At 52.4% G+C, this 23,339-nt stretch overlaps 1 protein-coding gene across 1 annotated transcript; it reads right to left on the reverse strand.

Annotated features, from left to right (window-relative positions):
* Positions 1-88: 88 nt before the first annotated feature.
* Positions 89-9,925, reverse strand: LOC132087038 (serine/threonine-protein kinase PAK 3-like). The gene is made up of 13 exons (XM_059493066.1): positions 9,893-9,925; positions 9,437-9,559; positions 9,021-9,096; positions 8,913-8,977; positions 8,541-8,682; positions 6,330-6,393; positions 5,490-5,538; positions 4,119-4,228; positions 3,190-3,307; positions 2,264-2,363; positions 1,740-1,936; positions 1,274-1,408; positions 89-133 (listed from the first exon to the last, which is right to left on the reverse strand). Exons 1-13 carry the CDS (start codon positions 9,923-9,925, stop codon positions 89-91), a joined length of 1,257 nt encoding a protein of 418 aa, XP_059349049.1.
* Between the last annotated feature and the right edge of the window lie 13,414 nt (positions 9,926-23,339).

Raw genomic sequence — 23,339 nt, forward strand, 5'->3', positions numbered from 1 at the left:
GGCTCCGTTCTCTACGTGCTGAAGTGGTCCTTGTCATCTCCTCTGCTTCCTGCATTACTTTGCTGCAGGGATGACAGCAATCAGGCTCTCAGAGGAGGCTGAAGAGAGGCTCCGCTAGCTTGAGAAATGGATGCTGCCCAAAGGGAAAAAGAAACCAAAGCAACCAAATTAAAAGAGACCAAGGGAGAAGGAACCAGTATTTTCCAACTGAGCTTCTAACAGGGTCAAGCTGGGTTCTTCTAGGGCCCAGAAACACACAGACAGAAGGGGCAGAGCGCAGATGGACTCAGCTCTGGCTTGCAAGGAGAGCAGTGTCTGCCTTGGCATGCCCCCCTCCTCCTGGCCTGGCTGGCATCTTCCTTCACGGCAGGGAGAGCCGAGGAAGTGGCGCCGTCGCCAGCTGCCTGTCTGCCACAAAAGGTGGCAGCAAAGCTGCAGTGGTTCTCATCTACTTGAGCGGGCCAGGCAGCACGTGAGGCTGGCACAAATCCTGCTCAGCTGTCCCTCTTTGGCTGGCAGAAACCTCTAAGAGTGGGGCAGGAAGGACAAACTGGATGCCCTTGGATGCTCAGTCAGTCCCCCCCAAAGGTCCCACCTTCCCACAGACCAATCTAGAACCGCTTGGCAGGGAGTGCTTATGTTGTGTTCTTCAAGCCCCACTGCAGGCCTCCTTCCCCAGCACTGTAGTACTTCAGTTCCTTTGCTACCAACTAAACCTGAAAACAGCAGCCGAGAGCAAAAGGGGGCCTCAGCAATGACCAGAAGGTGGGAGCTCTCCTCTGAGGAACGGCTGTGAGAATTGGGCTTGTTTAGCTTGCAGAAGGGCAAGGTCTCCAAGGACACCTTTCAATATTTGAAGGGGCTTAGAAGAAAGATGGGGACATATCTATTAGCAGGGCCAATTGCAAGAGAACAAGGGAGAATGGTTTTAAACTAAAAGACAGTCAATTCAGATAGGCTCTAAGGAAGAAACTCCTTATGAGGAGAGTGCTGAAACACTGCCTCAGGCTGCCCAGAGAGCTGGGAGGTGCCCCATCGCTGTCAGCATTCCAGGTCAGGTGAGCTGGGGCTCTGGGCAACCTGATCTATTGGCAGGGGCTTTGGACTAGATGACCTCCACCACTCCCTTCTAACCTTAACTAGTCTTGGATCCTATCTGGTTCTCATTTGAAAAGCAGCCAGAGCAGAGATTACCCTGTGGGGGGCCCATCTGATTCCCTGGAGTTGGGCCGAGGAGCAAACCCAGACAGGGAGCAGCCCCTTTGCCTTGTACCTGCAGAAGTTCCTTAGCAGAGCCTCTCCTGTCCACATCCATCTGCAGGCAGCAGCCCAGAAATTCACACAAGGCAGGGGGTAGGCTGAGCTTGTGCACATCTGGTATGCCTTGCGTGCCTATCAGGTGGTTAGCCTGAAGTGAAAGGAAACACAAGACTCTACGTGATTCTTCCACAGCCTTCAGTGCTCACCTAGACCCCGTCTTTTAAGCCCCAGTCTGCAGTGGCAATTTCTTGCCTAGCAGATGGTTAGAGATGAGCCTTCTTCCCCAAAAGTAGAAAGGCCCCAGTGCAACTCCAGCTATTCCAAGGGGCAACAGGTCTTGCCTTGACAGCTGATGTGAGCTGCAGGGACATTTTTAGAAGTGGACCTTCTTGGAACTCATCCAAGCTGCGGGAATGGGATTTAGTCTAATGGAGACAGACCAGAAGGATACTGAATTCTGAAGCATATTTGCACCTTACCCTGTCACTGGTCTCCCAAACATAAGGAGCCTCTCCTCTGGCCATTTCAATTCCCACGATGCCAAGGGACCAGGTGTCCACTTTGGGACCGTAAGGCTCTTTTCTCACCACCTCGGGTGCCATCCAGCAAGTTGTCCCCACCATCGACCTCCGTTTACTCTGCTCAGGTGTGAGCAGAGCACAGAGGCCAAAATCAGCTGAGGAGAAAAACAAACACTGCTTCAAGTAGGGAACCAAGGAAAAGATTTCCTCACTCTAAGTCTCAGAATGTAGTACTGAATCTAGCTGGAAAAGCAGCTGTGCTCTCTTTCCTCAGGGCTGCAGCCAAGGAAACTAGCAATTGTCCATTTAACAAACCCACCACCATTCCCAGGGTGGTGGCTTTTCCTCATCTACACTGAAGGTTTCCACTGTGGCCTCCCTCCCTCTGGAAGGGACACACACAAACCACAGTTCCTCTTGATACTTGTTGCTCTTTTAGACTCCCAGCAGCCTACAGCTGTGCCCTGAGCAAGAATACCCACCCAACTTGACGGAGCCATCCCGGCCCAGAAGGATGTTGTCACTTTTGATGTCTCTGTGGATCACCTGGTTGGCATGAAGGAAAGCCAGGCCTTTCAGGCACTGAGAGAGAATAAAAGAAACAGGAGGCCAAAATTAGCCTGATCTGATTTCATCGTGTGCTCCTGAAGATTCATGGATCTCAGAGGAGCAGTGAGTGCTGGCAAGAGGAAGAGCTTGCTGCTGCAACCCTGGGAGAGCAGGATCTCTCTAAGGCAAGGCATATTGGCTTTGAGGGGGAAAGAGCAGTTGCTGCTCGAGACTGTCCCCTGCAAAGCCAGTCAGAATGACCGCTGCTGCAGCGGATGCGCTCTCCCCATTCAGAGGACAAACAACGGTTGGCCAAAAGAGGAAAAGTCCCTGCTTTGGGTACCAAGGGCATCACTGTCAGCTGGGAGACTGGAGGTAAAGGGCTGTAAGGCTGCCTGGTCAGCAGATTTGAAAGACATTTCAAGTCATTTGTCAGTTTTCAGCAGCAAGCACCGTGGTGGGTGCCATGCCCTCCTTTGAAGCTGAGACCCATGAGAGATGAGCCTCTCTTGGCCTTTGCTGTTGGTTTAAAACTCGCACAGCGGCATCTTTGCGCTTACAGGCAAAGAAGGCAATGCAGAAAGGCTCTGGGCGAAGACTTGGAGGGGCAAAGTGCAGAACAGATAAAAAAAATTGAAAAATCAAAAAGAGACAGAGAGCACAGAGGCCAAAAGCAGATAAAGAGCAGACTATAGTAAGGGCAGGGACACTGGCAGGCACTTCCGTCCAGATGCTCCTTCTTCTCTGAAGCAAAAGAGCAGCACAGCAAGAAAGCTCTGAGCACGGAATCACTCACGTAGCAGCGCTTTTGAACTATGATGCTGTCCAAGGCATGCCAAGCACAAGCAGGATCCCTTACCTCCTGACAGACAGTTGCCATGTGTCCTACAGCCATCCTTTTCTCGCTGATCACTATTGCTAAAGAGCCTCCATCCATGTACTCCAACACCAGCAGGACAAACTCATTGACAAGGTAGCTGGAAGATGAAAACAACAGTGTAGAGCTGAATGGGCACAGCTAAATTGCCATACGGATGAAAAGACTACAGCTGAGTTTTGCTTCCAGGTCACTGGGAAATGAAGACGGAATAAAATGGAGACACGCTCCACCCAGGCTATCCAGGGCTTGCAATCTGTGCCATCTAATTGCACACCCGTGGGAAAGGAGACGGCTTAGGGGGCAAGCAGGGGAAAACGGCAGTTTGTGATAGCAGAGGCAGATCTGGAAGCGGCTACATCCCAGCAGCTGCTTCATTGTCTTCATAACAAATTGCACCATTCACTCCAACAGCAAGGAGACACAGTTTTCACAGCTTTTTCACAGGGGAGGTGGAGGTGCAGCACTGCCAACACCCTTTGGGAAGCCTTGCATAAAGGACAGTCACAAACAGGATAAAACTACCTCAAACCCGGCAAATAATGTGTCTCTTTTGGCATGCAAGGCAATGGAAAATAGTGGGAACAGCACAAGGGAAATAATTTCTGTGATGCTTTCTCAGCACTTCTCTTCCGACACTCAGAAGAAGAAATCATGCCCCAAAACAGCAAAGGAACATTCAGCAAGTGAACATAGAGGCTGCTGGCTTAGTAAGAGAGACAGGTTTCTGAGAACAATCTTTAAGCTATTTCTGCCAGGAACCAGAAGAATGCCATCTCCTCCCATGCCTCATACAGGAGTGGACTGATGTTCATAGCAAGATCAATTTTCTGCCACTGAGCAAAGTGCTTGAAACCTTTGCCTGGCAAGTATGGAAACTGACATTCCCATAAAAATACAGAACTACTTACCTTTCTAGGTAGGTGACAATATTGGGGTTCCTCATTTCCCTCATGACCAGGATTTCTTTCAATACTTCCTTGCAGCGCTGGTGCTGGAGATCAATTTCCTTTACGGCCACCTACAATGACGTTGAAAGCCGTTAGGAACAGACGTTACAAGAGCCTCTTCCTCCGTGCACTCACGGGCCAGGATGCCTTGTCACCTCGGCGAAAAGGGACTCTAAAGCATCAGCCACAATGTGCTAACAGCACTCTCAGCCCTTGCAGACTCCTCCGCGAGACCTCCTTTACCACTACTGTTATCATTTACACGCGTTTTGCAAGCCAAAGGAATTTTGCTTCTGTGAAATGAAATCAACTTGTGGAAAACAGGTTAGCATTTCTAGGGGATTTGATCAGTGTTTCAGAAACTGCTGCCATTCTTGATTGTGCTCCAAAGTAAATGCACCAATCCATTACAGAGAAAATGCTGTCTGACAAAGAACAACTCCAAGGCAACTCAAAGGAAAGTTAACATCCTAGCACATCCTAACTTCTTCTGGATTTTGCATCTCTGAAGAACATTCCTCAACACGGTTTAGATGTGTAATTCTTGAGTGTGTTAAAAAATGAAGAATCCTTTCTGTGGACCACTACTGATGCACTCCAGGTGATAAGCAGGGCTTAGGGCTTTCAGACTCCTTGTAGACATCCCTCCAAGTGCAGTTGCTGAGCACAGCGCTGCAGGTGGGTAAGGAGCCACCAGGAAGATGGAGTTGTATTTGCTGAGAGCCAGAAAGGAGAATTCAGGACTCTGAATGTTTAGCCCCAAAGAGCATGGGACTCTCCAACTGACATCAGCATGTCAGTTCAGTACAAATAGCATCTCTGTAATGGAATGTCAGCAACAAAGGACCAACACAAGGCGGTATTACTTAAGGCTCTTCATCAGCTTCTTCTCACTGATCCGTGTGCGAGTGTCTGTGTGTGTGTGAGACCCAGGCTCCCCAGGACTGAAAGGCAAAACTGCGCTCCAGACAAGGCCTTTCCTTCTTTAGATCTTTTCAAAGGGTACCTCGTGCTGGGAAACAATGGCAAATCCTATCTGTGTCTGAACCGCGGCATAAGAGGAATTGGGCCAGAATGACGGCTGCTACCATCAGCTAATCTCTGCACACTTATCCAGGCAGTCCAAGATAGCATGGCCTTCTTGGAAAGACACCACTGCCATCCTCACACTGATTCAGAATGCGAGACAAAGTCTGTCCAAAATGCATTTTTCAGCCTGCCTCTAGGCAGCCTTTGCAGCAAAGACAGGTAACACAACGCTCTGGCCACAGATCACATCCCAAGGGAAAGCGCTCAAGAGCTGCAAAATCTGCAAGGGCTGTTGGCACTTACCGCTTGTCCTGTGGCAGCGTCCAAGGCCTTATAAACGGTTCCAAAACCCCTAGGAACAGAACAGCAGCAAGAACAGAGAAGCTGTTCAGTGCTGAGAAGCAAAAGGCAGCCCAGGCAGGAGCTCTCTGCTGCCTGGAGTGTCCCTCAAACACCAGCCTTTGTCTACCCTTCAGACAATACCACAGCAGCCCAGCAACCCTCTGCCATGCAGCTTGTCCAAGAGCAAAGCTGGGTCCAACAGGAAGAAAAAAGAGCTGCTACAAATCTCAAATGTACACACCAGACTATGGATGTGAGGGTTTGCTTTGCCTCTTCCTTTTTGTGCTTGTGTGTGTGGTGTGCCTTTCCAAGCAATGAAACACACAGAGTCCTCTTGGACTCAGAGCTCTCTTTTGATTCTGTCTGCCAAACTCAGGCAGCACCACACAGCCTGTCTTATTGTCCTGAGCACTGAAAGTTGTGTTCAGCAAAATATTGGAAAGAAATTCTGCTGAGAGCTGCTGTCTGACGGCTGTCAGGTGGGAAGCTGCTCTCTCAGTTTTTTCTTCCTTCAGTTGTGGGGCCATATTATTTGGAATCATGCAACACCGTGTCTGCTGGGAAAATAAGGAATCTCGTGCCACACACTTGAGGGACAGGCAAGTGCCTCCTTGAGGCAGGCAAGACATTGGTTGCCAGCATGCAGTTATCTTTGCTGATGCCTTGTGACCAGTACTGAGACAGGGACAATCTAAAGCCAGGGTCTGAAGATGCTTGCAGCTTGCCTGACTTCCCTCTGGATATTCCAGCAGCCACCTACGTGACCCATGGTTCTGGAGGAGTAAGCATGGCTGAACTCACCCTCTGCCAATAATTTTCCATCCAGTGTATTTCTCTTCTGGATCTGCCACGCTCACCACACTCCCTGAAAGAAAGAAAATGCAAGAAGCAAACTTCAAAACAGAGATCCTGACTTCCAGTGGATCAGAATCTCAGCTCCACTTTCTGCGGCGCGGAGCAATTTCTGGTCGCTTGGCTAGCAACAGTGTCAACAAGAACAACAACAAGAGCAGCCGCAGTAAGAAGACAGGCAGCTCTGTAACACACGTGGCCTGCACAGAGTCTGATTCTGCACACTCCTTTGAAGAGGAGACTAAGCCCACGGAGAAAGCGTCAGAGCAGACAGAGACCAGAAGAGAACTGGCACCGTGGCAAGTGGTTGTGGTCCACAAAGGGGAAGGAGGGCTGAAAAATCAGGACCCTTCCTTGTTGTGGGAGATAACACTCTCTTGTGAGGTTCAACAAAAGGTTTCATAATTCCAAGATTTCAATGCACCCTGCGATCTGGGATGAAGTTTTATCAACAGCTGCTTTTTGCAGAGCTGAAGGAATATGGCAAAGTGAAATCCAGGAGAGGAGGGGATTTCCTCTACCTCTCAGCAGTTTGCCTGAAGAATGCCTTGACATTTTCAGAGAACAGCAGCTCATGGTGTGCTACATCCAAGAACAATGGCTGTAAGAATTAGGACCCTCTTCTTTTATGAGCAGGCTAAGTTCTGAAGATGATTTTGCCCATTCCCCATTTAGTGAAGAACAACAAGTCCATGTCTTCAGCCTGGGCTGCAGCAGTCACTAGCACTGCCCTCGGCCCCTTGGACACCAGCCACGTGCCCCATCTTCCCAAAGGGCACAGCCCAGACGGGTAACAAGGACAGCGCCGCTCCTCAGGCGCTGCCGTGGCTCAGACACCTGCACAAACGAGATGCTGATCCTCTGACGAGTCCAGGCCAAGCTGCAGCAACGCGGTGGCTGCTGAAACCTCACAGCTAAGGAAGGCTCCAGCTCCTGCAGCCACAGCAGCCATCAGTGGCAGGGCAGGTATGACAAAAACCTGGGCAGAGCCCACAAATGGCCTCTGACAGGCACTGTGAAGAAGCCAGAGCCAGACTCAGCACTGCTACAAGCTGTTGACCCCACTCGAGACAGAACATGGGTGTCATTGAGTTCAGAGCCAAGGAGGAGTCGATCCATTCACCTCTTGTCCCTACAGCTGATGGCCGACACTGAGTAAACTGGGCTCTGTCCTGTACCTGCCCGCTTCTAATTCTCTGACAGCACTGCACCGGCAGCTATGACCAGTTGCAAGGAGCAACTGAGTTGTACTGCAGAGTCACCAAGGCCTTGCTGTGCTTTCCAAGAGTGCAGGGATTGAGGCCAATCCTTAGTATCCCAAGAGTATTCACCGGCTGGGCTTTAGCCCTGACAAAGTGCCTTGTACTGGAGGAACATGCAGCAGAGGGGATGCAGGCTTCATCCCGAGAATTGCCTGCAGGGCAGTTTTATCTGGCCCTGCCACACAGAAGTGTCTCTTGATGCGTCTCCCTAGGCATACAACTGAACTATCCAAGGGGGATTGGAAAATCAAATTGTGTTTTTCTTTGTTGGCTGCACTTTGAAAACACCTCTTGCTCTCTGATTCCCAGGGATTGTTCTAAGAATACAATTTCTTAACATTTGGGGTGTGCTGAAAAGACCCCTTCCTCTGTTGTTTTGCTATCACCTGATGCTCCTTCCAAGGAGGTCACACTAACAAAAATGAAGAATTTTTATCCAAGCAAACTGTAGAAGGAATAGTAGAAGTCATGAAAACACCACCAGTATGAAACCAGCCCCACAGCCAAATTTTTTCTCTGAAGTGTTTTGTCTCCAAATGCAGTCTAAAGGCAATCTAGGAAGCCAACTATTATGATCAATGTGGCCAGACCAGCACACACAAGCTGACTCAGTCGTTGGCTAGGTTGCAGCCTTCTGCTGCTTCGGAAACAATCCCTGCTTTTGCCTTTAGTGCGCATGGAACCTCAGGCAAAGGCCACCCACACCCAGCTGCCCTCAAAGGCAAAAGGAGTGCCCCAAAATGCTCCCTGGCTGCCTCCAAGCACAACAATGGCTCCTGTAGGGAGTCCAGAATGTCTCCCCGACACCAGAGTCAGGAGGAAGAGGTGCTACAGCTCATGCTGAGGCACACACCCCATAATACACTGCTGGATTGCACAAGGAATCCCCAGGACCTACTCAGCAGCCTCAGGCACTGCTTCTCGCTCTCCTGGAAGGAGCGGGGTGAGCTGCTCCTGCTCGAGTTCTCAGGCTGCGGAGGGGAGGCTTCTTCGGAGGCTGCTGCTGCAGCGGCGCCTTCAAGGGCAGAGCCCTCGTTCATCTGGGACAAGAAATTTGTTTGTGTCAGAAGTGTGGCTGGCAGAGATGCCCCTGACGGCACATTCCACAGGCATGCCATCAGGAACAACACTGGTGTTTGGCTGCACAAGTCAAAGCCAAACAAGCAGAGACTACAGCTTGTCACAGCCAGCCATAGTAGAGATGGTGAAAGGGAAAGAACACCTTAAAATTTCACCCTGTTCTGAGACCTGCACCATGGAAAGGGACAACTTGTTCAGAATGTGCAGGGGTCACCACGTTCACCTGAGCAAACTCCTCAATAAACAAAGTGGGCACTAAGAAGCCAGCAGAAATACATTCACAGGATTGCTGGCCCACCAGCCAAAGCACTAGCTTTGATGCCCAGGGCAGCAAAGCTGAGCTTCAGTGGCCCAGTAAGTGTCGTGCTGGCGAGCTGCAATGCAGACCACAGAGCATGGCCGTCAGGGGCCTCGCCCCCATCCACCTGCTGCTCTGCAGGGGAAAGGTGAGAAGAGCAGAGACCACTTGTTGCATGACTGCAGTGCCTACTGCTCTTTCACTCACCTGCCTTTGTTCTGCCAGCCTGTACTGCAGGCTTCTCCACCCAGCTCTCACTCTTTCATCTCAACTCTTCTTCCTGGTGCACAGCGCTGGAGCCTGCCCGGCTCTGTGCTCCCAGTGCCTGCAGTAGTCCTTGCCTCCCCTTTCCTGAGATGTCCAGCTCATGCCTCCATCACTGCCCTTCCCTCTGCAGCCTGCCTGGTCAGGCTCACCTGCCCATTCAGACACTCCTCATTCAGCTGCTGCCTCAGCTGCTGCAGCTGCTGCCGCCTTTGCTCTAGCTCCCATTGCAGCTGGTGCACCTTGACTAAGAGAGCAGCATTCTGACCCTGGAGCTGCACAGGAACAAAGAGAAGACGCCTTTTAACGTCCCACACACCACTCGTGTGGCAAGCAAGATTGAGGTGCACACGCTTTCCAAAAACACTTTGTTCTCCTCCTCATGTTTACCACGGGCCGGCTAAGAGGCAGTCCCCCTCAGACAGACAGTGTCCAGACAAGCAGTGCCCATAAGGAGCCCAGGGGAGACCAAAGCAACACACAAACTCTCTTTTCACACTCTGTGCTGCCTCTTGACTGGCTCTGGTTCCTATCTTTTCTTATTCGGGTTGCCTGATGGCAACATCCTGCTTCATCTCAAGCAGCCTTTTCTCCTGCTCCCTCTGTACCTCTGCCAGGAAGCTTTCCCGTTCCTCCAGCATCGCCTGCGCCTCCAAGTGCTGCCGTTCCAGACATTGCTTCTGATGAGAGGAAGAGACACTTCCAGATGAAGTCCCAGCCGTGCTCCCCAAAGAAAAAATGACAGCTTCATCCCTCCCACAAGCCCCCTCCCTGAAGAGTCCCCAGTAGTGGCTTTGTGCCCTCCAGCACTTCTAACCAGGAGCTTTACAGGAGGGTCAGCAGGTGGAAGGAAAGGAGATTCCGCCTTCCTTCCCCACTCTGAAGGCTGCCTGTTTCCTAGCCCCTGTCTGCTCAGGATTTCTGCCTGCTCTCACAGGCTGTGTTCTCAAAGTGCCACAGCCCTTTGATCAAGGCAAACCTGCAGGTGGACTGCAGGATGAGGAGGAAGCCAGCACCCCGATGCCCTAGTCACAGGACAGGCCACCAGCTGGAATACCAGCAACACGGGGCCTGTTGCGTATGCTTCGAGCCCAAAGGGGAGACTCTCTGTCCACCGTGGAAGGACAGAATGCAAGGAACCCAGTTGCTGGGGCAGCAGAGTGCAGCAAGGTCAGCAGCCGTCTGCTGCATGGCACGAGGCTTCTGCATGGGCAAGATCCTTCGCTGCCATGCTTTGGGTGGTGACCATCCAGCTCTCTGGGGAACTTGGCTTATACCCAGCCTGAAACCGTGGCTGCAGGTACTATCCTGGCACCATCGTCTTGGTCTTCACAGGCTTTCTAGTCGGAGCCCTTGAAGCCCTCTGCTGCCTGGCCCAGCAATGTGTAGCCTACAGCAGATGCTTGCAGCCATGTCACCCAGGCTGCTCTTCTGCTAAGCCAGCCCACCAAGCTTGCCTGAAAACTTCCGGGACGTATTGTCGCTTACCATTTCTTGCTGGAGCTTCCTTTTTTCCTCTTCCTGAGCAGATTGCCAGTGTCTGAGAGCCTTGCAGCACTGCTCTTCTGCCCAGAGGAGCTCTTGAGCCATTTCTTCACACTGCTGCTTGCTGAGAGATCTTACAGCTTGCAGCTCCTGACGGAGGCCCTTCACATCCTCTGCAAACATGACAAACGGCAACAGTCAGAGACTGCACTAGCAGAGACTCTACTGACCTGAAGCCCTTTCAGTTTCAGGCAAGGAGGGACCTGTGCTCAGTTCCTTTCCTCCTCAGGAGCCCTGTGGACAGAGCTGCCTTTGGAGCAACTGCACTAGGCTGGGCCATCACCAGAAACAAAGCACACCAGGCTCTCACCGAGTATCACCTCCTGGGCCCGTGTGGCTGTGCGCACTTGGGCTTCCAGACGGCTCCTGGTGATCTCCAGCTCCGATACGTGCTGCTGAGCCTGCAGCAGGCTGCTTTGCAGGCTCTCCTTCTCTGACCTACAAGGTGTGAAGATGAAGAGAAATTGTTCCTGGCACCCAGGGGCAGTTGCTCCAGCTGGACATGCCTTCAGTTACATATCCTGAGCATGGAAAAGGCCGTGCATGGAAACTCAGCTACAGCAAGATTGTTTCTGCTACTTAAAATAGCAAAGCAGCCAACCTCCAGGTGGTTGGCCAGCTTTTCCTCATGACCTAGCCCAGCACAGAAAGGCCAGCTGAGTTTGATCTCAGCAGCCAGTGCTCAAATTGCTGTTGCCGGACACATTCCTCATGGGTGGCTGCGCCCACCAAGTCTCTGCCAACAAGCAAAAGCCCAGCCTGTGCTCAGAGCCCTGAGCTCATCAGCCCTTCCAAGTCACTCTGCAGGGGGACAGAAGCCAGTGTTCTCCTGAACGCTGCCTCCTCAATGTTTACTGCTATTCCTAGTGCACGTAGAGATACTTTGTTTACCAGATGCTCTCAAAGTGACTCAAAGGGACTAAAGGAATGATAGATGGAAGCTCCACCTTCTACAAGTATGAGTAAGAAACCAGAAGTAGGTTTTCTCTGAATTAGCAATGTCTTGGAGGAGGGCTGTCAGGTATCCTGCCATTTAAATTACTGGATTTTCATGAACAAGAATGCTTGCTCCCTTGATTTTTGGTAAACTGAGCCAGCAATGCCCGAATGTCTTGACACTCTTTAAGAAGGGAGCTGCCTAAGGACCTTGACAGGTAACAGAGGTGGGTGGACAAGTGCTCAGCAAGAATCCCTGGACATTGTCGAGAAGCCACAAGACCTTTCCCTTCTTCTGCTGCTCCTTGTAAGCAACTTGAGGTTCCTGCACCATAACTGACAAGAGTTATGTCAGAAGGGTCTCAAGATTTTCAGCTCAACCCTGCAGCTTTCACCTGAAGCATCAGCAGCCTACTGATAACCTTCACATGTAAGAGCCTTGAATTCTGGAAATGCCATGTCAAACTACTTGGCAAGGAAAGATTGAAGTTAAGATGCACTGAAGGAGAAACCAAAGCCTGCGGGAAATTCCTGAGATCAGCAAACATCCGCACAGTTTCCCTAGTACTCCTGTCAGTGCCTAGATGGCTTGCTTTGCACTTGGCCCAGGAATGTGCAAGGGGCTCCCAGGCGGGCGCCCAGAAGAGCTTTGACAGCTGGAGCTGTCAGAAAAGTAACACTCAGGTCACAGTATCCTTTTCTTTTTTCTCTTGTCTCTTCACTTCTCAGACAGAGACACATCTGCAGTGCAAACAGGAGGCAGTAAATCCTGACTTAATGCTCACCCCCTTTGTCATTCCAGACCCTCAATAATGTCGCACCCAGGTGCTCCTCCCTGCCCTTACCTGGCCTCTGCCAGCTGCTCTGAAAGGCCTCGTAGGTCCCGCTCCGTGGCTGCCAGTCGGGCTTCCAGGGCAGCGTTCTCTTGTGCCTGCGCCGCCTTCTCTCTGCACAGCCGGGGCAGTGTGTGCCCTTGGCGAGAGAACTCCTGGAGCAGCTTCTCCAGACCCCTGTGGGGTGGCCGCTGCCGGCGGCAAACCTGGAAGTGGAGGGGGCACCATTTTTCAAGGGGAACAACAACAGCACGGTCTCAGTCTTGGCTTGCTGCCAGAAGCAGCCTTTGGGGCGCTCTTGCCAGGGGCAGCTCCCTGTCCCATAAGTGCTGCCTAGGAATAAGGTGAGCGTACCTTTGGCACCGCCAGAGGAACCTCTTCCTTCAGCAGGTTCCTCGGAAGCTGTGGTTCCTCGGCTGTCTCTGCTGCCACTTGCAACACCCTCTCTCGTGAGGAGTGGCGCCTGCTCTCAAATGCAGCCAGCTCCTTCCCTCTACAACAAGGGGACAGACAAGCAAGCCTTTAATTGAAACACAGTCTCCTTGCAAGACCAGCACTACACACCATGTCCCTCACAGGGCGGTCTCAGGGGCTTCCAACAGCCCTCTACTTCCACCTCAAGAGAGTGCTGGCATTCCCTCTCTAGACCACCATCTCTCTTTGTCATTTCTGCAGGTGAAAGAATCACCAGGGAGGAAGTCAAATTAGCTTTCAGAAGCCACAAAACATTTCCAGAAAGCTCAGGTACTCTCAGCTTAGCAGCTTCCTGCCTGCTAGTGCTCCTCTCTGATACAGTGGATACTGGACTTGCAAAAGTTCCTCTTTGGCTAAGAGAGGCCTGGTAAGTCCAGATGAGCACTCCCACAATTACTCTTGCTTTCACTAGCCCAACAAGGAAAGAGCCCGCAAGCTATAGCCTGGCGAGAACGTGGGTACAAATTTCCAATCCAATAATCAAAGGATCCCAAGATGGTTTAGCCTGGCAGGAACCCCAGGGAGCCTCTAGGACCATCTTCAGCTCCAAGCACTTGGAGTCAGCTATGGCATCTGGACTGGCCGCTCAAGGCCCTATGCAGCTGGAGTTTCCAAATTTCCAAGGGTGGAATCTGCACAAGCTCTTTGAGGCACTTGTTCTGCTGCCTCTGCAGTTCAAAGGTTTCCTTTCCGTAAACCCAGCCTGAACCTCCCTTGCTTTTCCTCTGGTCCAGTTCAGCATACTTTTTGTCAAGGTTGGAGAAGTGAGTCCCAGGAGGCAGCCAGACCTGCCCACAGATTGCCTTCCCCTGTCTATGCTGAGCAAGTCAAACCATGAGAAAGCCAAATTTCTTCTCTGACTCTCAACCTCCTGAAGCCCAGCAATGCCCAACCCTGCTCAGAGAAAGCGAGAAAGCTTAACACACACCTGAACTCCTGGGCACTGCACACTCTATCTGTGCTCTGCTCCCTCTCTGCCTTTCCCGCCTGGGCCGAGGAGTTCTGAGAGGCAAGAAGCTCTCCTAGCGGGGCCTGCAAGGAATGGACAAAGAAAAAGGAAAACAAGCAATAAGGAGCAGGAAAGTTGGCTCCTGAGAGCTGCAAGAAGCAACAAGCAGCCACACAGCTCACCTGAAGGCAAAAGCTGTTGTGTGCGGCTGTTGATGTGGGTAACCAACTAAGCCTGTGTTGCTTTGAATGTCTCAGAATGGAAGCAGGGACCAGTTCCCTGCTCAGCTCTGGTCAAAAGGCTTCCCCTCAGGATTTCAAGCATTAGGGAGCAGCCAATAGGAACTGCATTCCAGCCCTTCAGACACAGACCTTGTCTCTGCCATGCAGAGCTGCTCAGCATTCTCAGCAAACTTGGGTCATGTCAAAGTTAAGGGTGTAGTCAAAGCAGAGACTGTAGCTCCTTAGACAGTGCTTGGAGATGGGCAAGTCCCTGCAGCAACGGTGGCTCCTGTGTTCCTCACAAGGCTGTGAACTGCGCCTTGGCACCGCTCTCTCTGCTGGCAGCAGGGAGCCTGCACAGACACTGTGCACAAGGGGCTCACTTTCTCACCAGCAGTACAAAAGGACATCACGCTACAGCTAGTTTGACACCAAGGCAAGTTCACAGTCCCTGTCAGAATGGCAGGAAAATGATGCCTGCATGTGAGAGTTCAGACCGCATTTCCTACGTGTCAGTGGCTGGGCTGAAGCGCTAGGTCATGGCAGAACTCCAGGCCTCAGCATCTTCAGCCACAAAGAGCAAGTGCTGCCTGCTCAGAAACTTGCCGCTCTGCACTGCACCAAAGCTTTGCACTGAAGCAACCAAAGCTGCCACTGATTGCTGCAGGATGCTCAGGCCTGGACTGACAACACAGTTGGAGGTTTGTTGTCCTTTGCCTCCCCTTTACCCTCTGGTGGAAGAGAGCGAGCCAGAGCAGGTTCTGCTGCTGCGGCTGCTACTGTGGTGCTCTGCAGACAGAGAGCAGCATGAGGGACAGGCAGTAAGCTGTCATAGAGAACCTTATTTCTCCTGAGCTCTATCACCAGTGGTCCTAGTGAGAAGCCATGAATTTCACTACAAATGGGATCCTCAGTCACTAATACTCATTTCAAGTGGGCTGATGAGACTAATGTTTCAACAGGACTCCATGTGCTTCTGAAGGAGATATTTTAGCCAGGCTACAATCAGCATGTAGCTTTCTGTCTGCAAAACCTAGTTTCATTAGTTACATTAGTTAAAGCCTCTTCAACGGAAAAGGAATAAACTGAGGGAATTGTTTTGGTGGTGCTCATGCAGACGTGCACTGGTGTGGACTTTCCTTTGGCCTGCCAGCCTGGCACTCAACTACAGCAGGCCAAGCCGGCAGCTTGCTGCATAATCCTCAGGCACCAGGAATGTCAAGGGTGCCCGTCCCACTCACCGAACCGTAGACTTGACTCCTTCCACCTCTGAGGCGACCTGCCGCGGCAAGAGAGAACAAACCAGGTGCTGTTACAAGACTGCTGGTGCTGAGGAATCCCACAGAACCAGGCCAGCCAAGCAGAGAGCATTTTCCTTTCACAACCTCCCTACCGGGAGCAGCAGTTCTGTAGCCCAGCAAGCAGGACTGCAGGCCACTATCCTAGGCTGCGTCTACCTTTTGCTCGGCTTTGCCACTAAGAAACTAGAAACTTGGGGCCGGGAAGATGCAAATTGCTCCTTAGCAGTCACTGCCTGCATTGGAGATCATTGTCCCCCCTACAACTAAAGCAGCTTCCTTCTCTTCTCCTTCCTGCACTTCCTTTTCTTTTTGTAAATTGCATGCAGCATGTGCCACGAGGTTGCTGTAAACAATTCCCCACAAAAGCTTCCACTGAACCCCTCTTGGCGCTTGCAGCTTTGTTTGGACACAGCACAGGCCCAGCTCTGGGGTTCAGGAGCCCACACTATCTGCTCAGCAGTTTGCCCTTCAGTGCAAAGCCAATCCCTCTTGTAGCGCACAGAGGGGGGCCAGTTAGACAGGCACATCCTTTAAGGAGGGAATGCAGAAAAAGGATGCCTTCCTTAAGTTCCTTTTAAAAACGGCTCAGTTTTTAGAAGGACGCCTGCACAACTCTTCCAGTCTGCATTTTGGAAGTTGTCCACACCCTGCTGGACAAGGGACACCCCCTTTTTGGCTGAAACTGTTGCCAGGAGCTTTACCAAAGTTATGGCATCTGCATGGCACTTTTCTTTCATTGTTCTGCCCCCAAGGAAAAAACTTCTACTTACGTCTCAGACCGTTAACAATTTTGCGGGCTGATATCGCTGAAAAAGCCCTGCTGACTGCTCTACGGACTCGCTCCATTGTTTCAGCAGGGCTGCTTCAGTCGTTGGGCCGTAAAACAAAAATGGAAGAAAAACCCACTTGCACAAGTCACCAGACTGTGCAAGGAAAAGAGGAAAATAGGAGACCCGCGGCACTCTGCGGACTGTACAAACACAAAGTGACAAACAAAAGACACCTGCACAAGTCTGCAGACCGTACAACAAGAAAAGGAAAAGAAAAGGACACCTGTAGGTGTCTGCAGACCCTACAACCGCAGGGGAAACAAAAGGATGCCTAGACGAGTCTGCCGACTCGTACAACGGCAGGAAAAGAAAAAGACTCCCTTTTCAGGGCACAGACTGTTGCCAGAGAACTCCTCTGTACAGGATCCTCCTGCAACGAGAACGCCAAGAGCTGTTCTGGACGCTGAGGCCTTGCGTGCACCAGGGCAACCTCCTGATGACCACGCTGTGACGTGGCAGCTCTGCACTGACATCACAATAGCAGCAGCTCTGGGTTGCTCTGTGAATTCATGCATAGCAACCAAACCTTCTCTACAGCTGACACAAAAGAGAGCCTGGAAAGTTCTCCTCTGTCCCAAAGCAGCACAATCCTCTCCTTCAGTCCATAACCCGTAGCTCAAAGGATCCCAAAGTAACACAAAGCAGGCACCAAGCACACACACTCAGCACTTTGGCCACCAATGCTTCTGACTAAAACAAGCAATCCTTGCTTCAACTCAGTGGATAAAATCACACCTTGGTAATACCCCTGAGAGTTCCCTAAATTGGAATGCCTGTCCTTCCTGCCCATTTACTGCATGGCTAACATCTACCAGAAAACTCTAGGGCTTGCTCAAGGAAGAACAACACCTTAGTGGGGAAAATAACCTGAGGAACAAACTACCCATAGGTGTTTGCATGGCACTGGAACAGCGTTGGTGTTGTCAATATGACAGGGACACCTCCTCTGCACGGGGCAGTGCCCGTGTCCTCGGCATGGCAGGGAGTGCCCTTGGAGCAGCCCTCACTCTGTGGGTGCACACATGGGCGCATTTGCCCCTTCTGTCCAGCTCCCAAGGCAGCTCTGCTCCTGAAAAAGTTCTCTGTCCAACACTGAAGGCACTCCTGGTGCCTTTGCAGAACCCCACTCCCTTCAGCTTGTGGGAAATGGGCAAGGTCAGATTCCTCCATGGAAGTGGCTTTTAAGTCTCTATCCTGCCCACAGTGCATACTGCATAGCACTCCATTTTTCAGTCCTTTGCTGCACTCTCCTTTCTGGCCTGCAGGAGCTTAGTAGATTGATGTGCTTTTCCTGGGCCAACTTAGTTTTTCCTTCCTGGATGGCACAGCTCACAGAACTGCAAACTCCATGTCTGCTGGGGATGGCTGCAACCACCAAATGGGGCAAACGATCCAAAGTTCAGGTTTGGTGCAATGCTCCGCTGTCATTGCATTCTAGACTTCCCCACAATATGCCACAGGAAGGAGCAAACAGGTGCCAGTGCCATGGGGAACAGGAGAAGGCCGCAGGTCAGGAACAGGGTCTCAGCCCATGGCTACAGGAAGCAGAGGAATTTGCAAGGCAGGTGAGTGCTGGGGATGCTGGAGGCCTGCCAAGCTGCCTGCTCTTGTCTTGCTGCTGAAAGCCTGAACTGCAGTGCTCTTGAGAACAACACCTAAATTCCACCGCAATCAACATTTCTTACAGAGATTGGCATGTGCTGAGGAACGATTTACACTGCTCATCCTCTTGGCAGCTAACCCAGGCCATGTTTTAGATAGGAGGGACCTAAGTGAGTCTCTGGAGCTTCCTGCAAGGAACAAAGCCCTGTGACAGCAAGCAGCATTCCCAGGCTGCTCCCACGGGGAAAATCCCCACAAGCTGAAGACTGTGGATAAAGGGGTGACTGTGATTTTGAGCTACGTGTGCCTGCAATGGCAAGGTGCTGGACATGAAGGTAAGGGGCACAAAGTGCCCTCATGTCCTATTCCTGCATCTTTCTGGGAACCAGAGGAATCTGGCCTCCGCCTGTGAGGAACTGGGCCTGGGAACTAATACTGCCTTTCTGGTTTGGCTTTTGTAGATTTTTGTTTTGGACAGGAGCTCTTTGCAACATCAGCTGAGCTGGCCTCCAGCCTGGCTGATTGGACCCAGTCAGCAAAGGCCTTGCAGGAAGCCTGGAGAGGAGGCAGCGGTGCTTCAGGAGGCTTTGTGCTGGGCCAGCACAGCCAGCGTAGGACTGGCAATCAAAAGGCCTAAATCCTGAACTCCACGGGAACATTCCCTTGCTGGTCAGCCTGCGCTGAAGCTGTGCATTGTCACGGCGCTGTGCATTTCCCTGCCGCTGTGCTTTGCCCTGGCATTGTGCTTTGCCCTGCCGCTGTGCATTTCCCTGGCGCTGTGCTTTGCCCTGGCGCTGTGCTTTGCTCTGGAGCTGTGCTTTGCCCCGGAGCTGTGCTTTGCTCTGGATCTGTGCTTTGCCCTGCTGCTCTGCATTGCCCTGGCGTTGTGCTTTGCCTTGGTGCTGTGCATTGCCCCAGAGCTGTGCATTGCCCTGGCGCTGTGCATTGCCCTGGCACTTTGCTTTGCCCTGGCACTGTGCATTGCCCTGGCACTGTGCAGTGCCCTGGCACTGTGCATTGCCCTGGCGTTGTGCTTTGCCCTGGCACTGTGCTTTGCCCTGGCACTGTGCTTTGCCTTGGTGCTGTGCTTTGCCCTGGCGTAGCTGCCCGAGGCTCTCCCCCCTCCCAGAGGGGCCCCGCCCCGCCCCGGGCAACCCCTGGCGGCTGCCCCACTCCCCGCCCGCCCCGCGCAGGGGCGCTCCCTTCCCATGGCGCCGCCCAGCGTCAGCACCCCCTCACTGCAGGCACAGAGAGGGACCGGGCCCTGCTGCTCCTCCTGGCACTTGGGTCCCTCCTTTCCAACAGAGAAGACCTCAAGGGAGGCATTTTCCAACTGTGTCCCTCTGCTTTATTTTTGGAAGGTGGAACTCTGCCCTGAAGGTGGCCCTAATGCATCCATAAGTGCTGGAGCAGGAAAAGTCCCCTTTGTTCTCCCACCGGTTGTCATTACTGGCTCAAAAGCACCGCCCAGCTTTGGAAGGAGAAACAGCCCGTGACACAGTCGTGCTATCCCTCCCCTTCCAAAGGCTCTGTAAATCTTCAGTGTCCACATCAGTAGGAATAAGGGGATCATGGTCGGGTTTCAAATTTTTGCATTTCAGAGGCTTTAATGAGAAAAAGTTGTGATGTTCCCAGAGAAGATTTCTTGCTTTTTGCAGCCAGGGTGAAATGTCTCGTTCAGAAGCAGACCTAGAACTGTCTAATGTGTCTCCTGAGCCTGTCTGACGATTGTTTTAAAGACACAGATTTCAATTTCTTTCAAAATTTGCTATTTCTCTTCAGGAGAGTTGGTGATAGAGCTCAGGAGAAATAAGGTTCTCTATGACAGCTTACTGCCTGTCCCTCATGCTGCTCTCTGTCTGCAGAGCACCACAGTAGCAGCCGCAGCAGCAGAACCTGCTCTGGCTCGCTCTCTTCCACCAGAGGGTAAAGGGGAGGCAAAGGACAACAAACCTCCAACTGTGTTGTCAGTCCAGGCCTGAGCATCCTGCAGCAATCAGTGGCAGCTTTGGTTGCTTCAGTGCAAAGCTTTGGAGTGCAGAGCGGCAAGTTTCTGAGCAGGCAGCACTTGCTCTTTGTGGCTGAAGATGCTGAGGCCTGGAGTTCTGCCATGACCTAGCGCTTCAGCCCAGCTCTGACACGTGGGAAATGGGGTCTGAACTCTCACATGCAGTGAGTGCTCAGGCACCCTGCTCTTCTTTCCCTCTGAGTTTCACTGCAGAGGAGCAAGTTTTCTTCCCTGTAGTTGCAGAAGCTCAGGGTTCTCACTTCTTGACAAATCTGTGATGCAAAGGGCCTTGTTAAGAAGATCAAAAGCACAGGGAATGTATTAGAAATTCTTACGAAAAGTAACCTTTCTTACAGATAAAGATAAGCAAGTCATTCCCTGCATTTATCTAAATGCAGAAGTTGTATAATTATCTAAACTGAACACAGAAACAAACTACCTCTGTCAGACCATCTTCATATTCCAGATCACTTTCAAGATGTAGATTGAGTTGTTTGAATGATTAGTGCTCAACTCTGCCTTTCTGGCTGAAGGCTCTGGAGCTCCTTTCTGAGTTCATCCAGGGTGGTATTCCCTAACAATTCCTGGTACCACCTCCTGCTTTCTTAGGGCACAATAGTCTAAATGAAAACCTAGCCAATGGCATAACTCTCGAGTCCATAAGGAAATCATTGGACAAGTTGTCAAGTTCTCAAACCAATTGTCCTGCTGCAAGAGTCCTGTTGCACACAAGAGTGTTGAAAGCCAAGAGAAGCTGCAATTGGTGGTGCATCTTGTGACAGAAGCTCAACCTAGCTCTCCAATAAAGAGAAGAGCTTGAAACGAGCAAACATGAGTGTGGAAAAGATTCTTGGAAAGCTGAAACAGCTTTCCCAAAGTGCAATGAAAATGGAAAGAATCCAAGATGTCCACATGTAGGAGTTCCTTTACTGATATGCTCCCCTTTTCCATGTTGCACGAGTTCTACATGGCATAAATTCCAAATTCATCTTACCGCTAAGATCCATGACTCAGCAAGTTTTACACTCTCAATCATTAGCTACACACAATTTGCCTTCCTTTGTTTTCCTTTGAAAGCAATGCTGGGAACACAAGAAACATGCAAATGTAAGACCTTTGAGTACAGTGTGAGCTGTGGTCGAGTGTGAGTTCTAGAAACAGGGAATAGGCTCTGATAGGATTTTACCCTCAGCAGTGACAATACACAGCAGCAACAAAGGTTTTTTGTGTGACGTTGTGCAGAGGTCAAGACTCTTTGTCTTAGATGAACATGGCAAAGTTGACATGTTTAAACAGACTTGGGATGCAACCTGGTTTGGTTTACTGTCTGTGTCACTAAAGAGCAGGAGAAATAAACCAGCCAGAGTTTCTTTGCAGAGAAGACCTTTGCTTCAGTGTGAAAGTATTGGGAAGGGAGGAGGGAGATGGGTGAGAGTTGAGCTGCTGTATTGGACTGGCATCCAAACCACGGCAAGAATAGGGTTTAATTATTTTCTTTTAATCCTATCCACACTCTCCGATTCTCACCTGGAACTGGACAAGAAAACACGAACAGCCCCGGCGACGAGAACACAGCACCGGGGGCGCGGTCCCCTCTCCCCTCCCCGAGCGGTCGGGGGAGCAGTGCTGCCCCGCAGGGGCTGGATTTCTCCCTCCTCATCTGCTGCTTTGCATTTCCGGGCGGCCGGCTCTTCCTGGCACTGGCAGGCTCCTCATTCAGGGCTTATGCTCCACGGGAAAGTCCAGACAGCGCTCTACGTGGGAGGAAGAGATGGCAGCATGGCGTGAGTGGGTGGGATGAGGCCCGGGTGATGCGAGCACCGGGGGAAAGCTGCAGGGTTGCCAGAAATAACAGTTATGCTGTGAAGTAGTGAAGAAGAAGCTAAACGACAAGGCGATTTTGGCGTCGGCGCGGGAGGCAGAGAGAGCTGCTCCGTGACTCCAGCCGAGCCCGGTTCGGCCCTGGAGCGAAGTGGCCAGCGCTGCCCCGGGGCGCGCGGGGCTGAACGGGGAACGGACAAACGGGGAACGGACAAGCGGTCGCGGCACTTCAGTGACAGCAGCGGCAGCAGCTCTGCTGACCCTCTGCGTCTCTTGCTCCAGCTCCTTCTGTCCCTCTCCCGCTGCGGCGCACAATCCTTATCGACCCCCTTCTTTCCCGGTCTCTCTGTCCACCTGCCGGGCCGAACCACGCCTCCGGTCCGCCCCGGCCTCGGGCGGGACTGCATCCCCACTAGACCGGGGCTCCCGCAGCGGTCTCGCCTTCGGCCGGCCCTCGCCGTACTGTCTGTGCCGCTGCTGCGCGGGGGGGCATCGGTAGCTGGGCCTCGGGCCGCATGGCCATCCCTTGGGCTCGCCTGTGCCAGCTCCGGTTACGCCTCCCGCCTCGACCGTGGCTTGTCTCGGGGGGGGGGGCGGAGGACACTCGGAGCACGGCTGCTCCCGCCGCCTGCGTTACGGGTTCCCCCGGCCTGGGCCACGGCAGCATTGCAGCTACCGACCCCGAGCTGCTGGTGCCCCATTCAGACAGAGCTGCCTGTCCTGGGACACTTGAGGGGCGGTCGGGGGCCGTTCCTGGACCCGGGCCCAGCGCCGCCAGCCGCGTTTGGCCCCAGGGAAGGCGCAGGAGGCCCTGCAGGGGTGAAACCGGCTGGGCTCTCTGCTGGGGCCTGGCGGCTTCAGCAGCGTCTGCAAGGGGACGTGCCTGGAGCCCAGCGCCCCGGTGAGTGGGGGTCTGGTGGGGGGCAGAGGAGGGTGAGGGGGAAGGAGGATGGGGCTCGGCAGAGCGGGCGGGAAGCTCAGCCCGCTGCTCCCCTTGGCTAGCAGGTGGCCGTCAAATGTGTGTCAGGGGATTGCACCCATCTTTGGGGTGAGCTGGTGGGGGAGTGGGGTCAGCAGCAGAAACCGGGCTGTGCTGGGCGGGATAAGCTGAGGCTCGGCAGGCTGGAAGCCGCCAGGACGCCTCGAGGGAGAGCAAAGGGAGATTAGCAGAGGGCACAGAGCATCCCAGTTTGGCTGAGAGCTTCCAGACCCCTGGCACGGCATCAGCCCCACTGACAGCATCGTGGTCTTCCCACAGCCCAACAGCACCTGCATTCCCCAGATCAAACTGCTGGGCTAGGTGTCCACTGGGTTGCATGGTGTTGTCCAGCTCCTTGATAGGTTTGAGCTCTGCAGAAATTCTTGTTGGTGATGAAGCGCCCAGAGCGATCGCAGGACCTCTTTGATTTCATTCGTGTGTGGGCATTCCTGTCGGCAGACTGCTGCAGGGGCTGTTCTGCCATGTGCTGGAGGCTGTGAGGCACTGCAGCAGCTGCGAGGTCCTGCACAGAGACCTCAAAGCTGACAACATCCTC

The sequence above is a fragment of the Ammospiza nelsoni genome, chromosome Z (assembly GCF_027579445.1).
Source record: "Ammospiza nelsoni isolate bAmmNel1 chromosome Z, bAmmNel1.pri, whole genome shotgun sequence".
NCBI lineage: Eukaryota > Metazoa > Chordata > Aves > Passeriformes > Passerellidae > Ammospiza > Ammospiza nelsoni.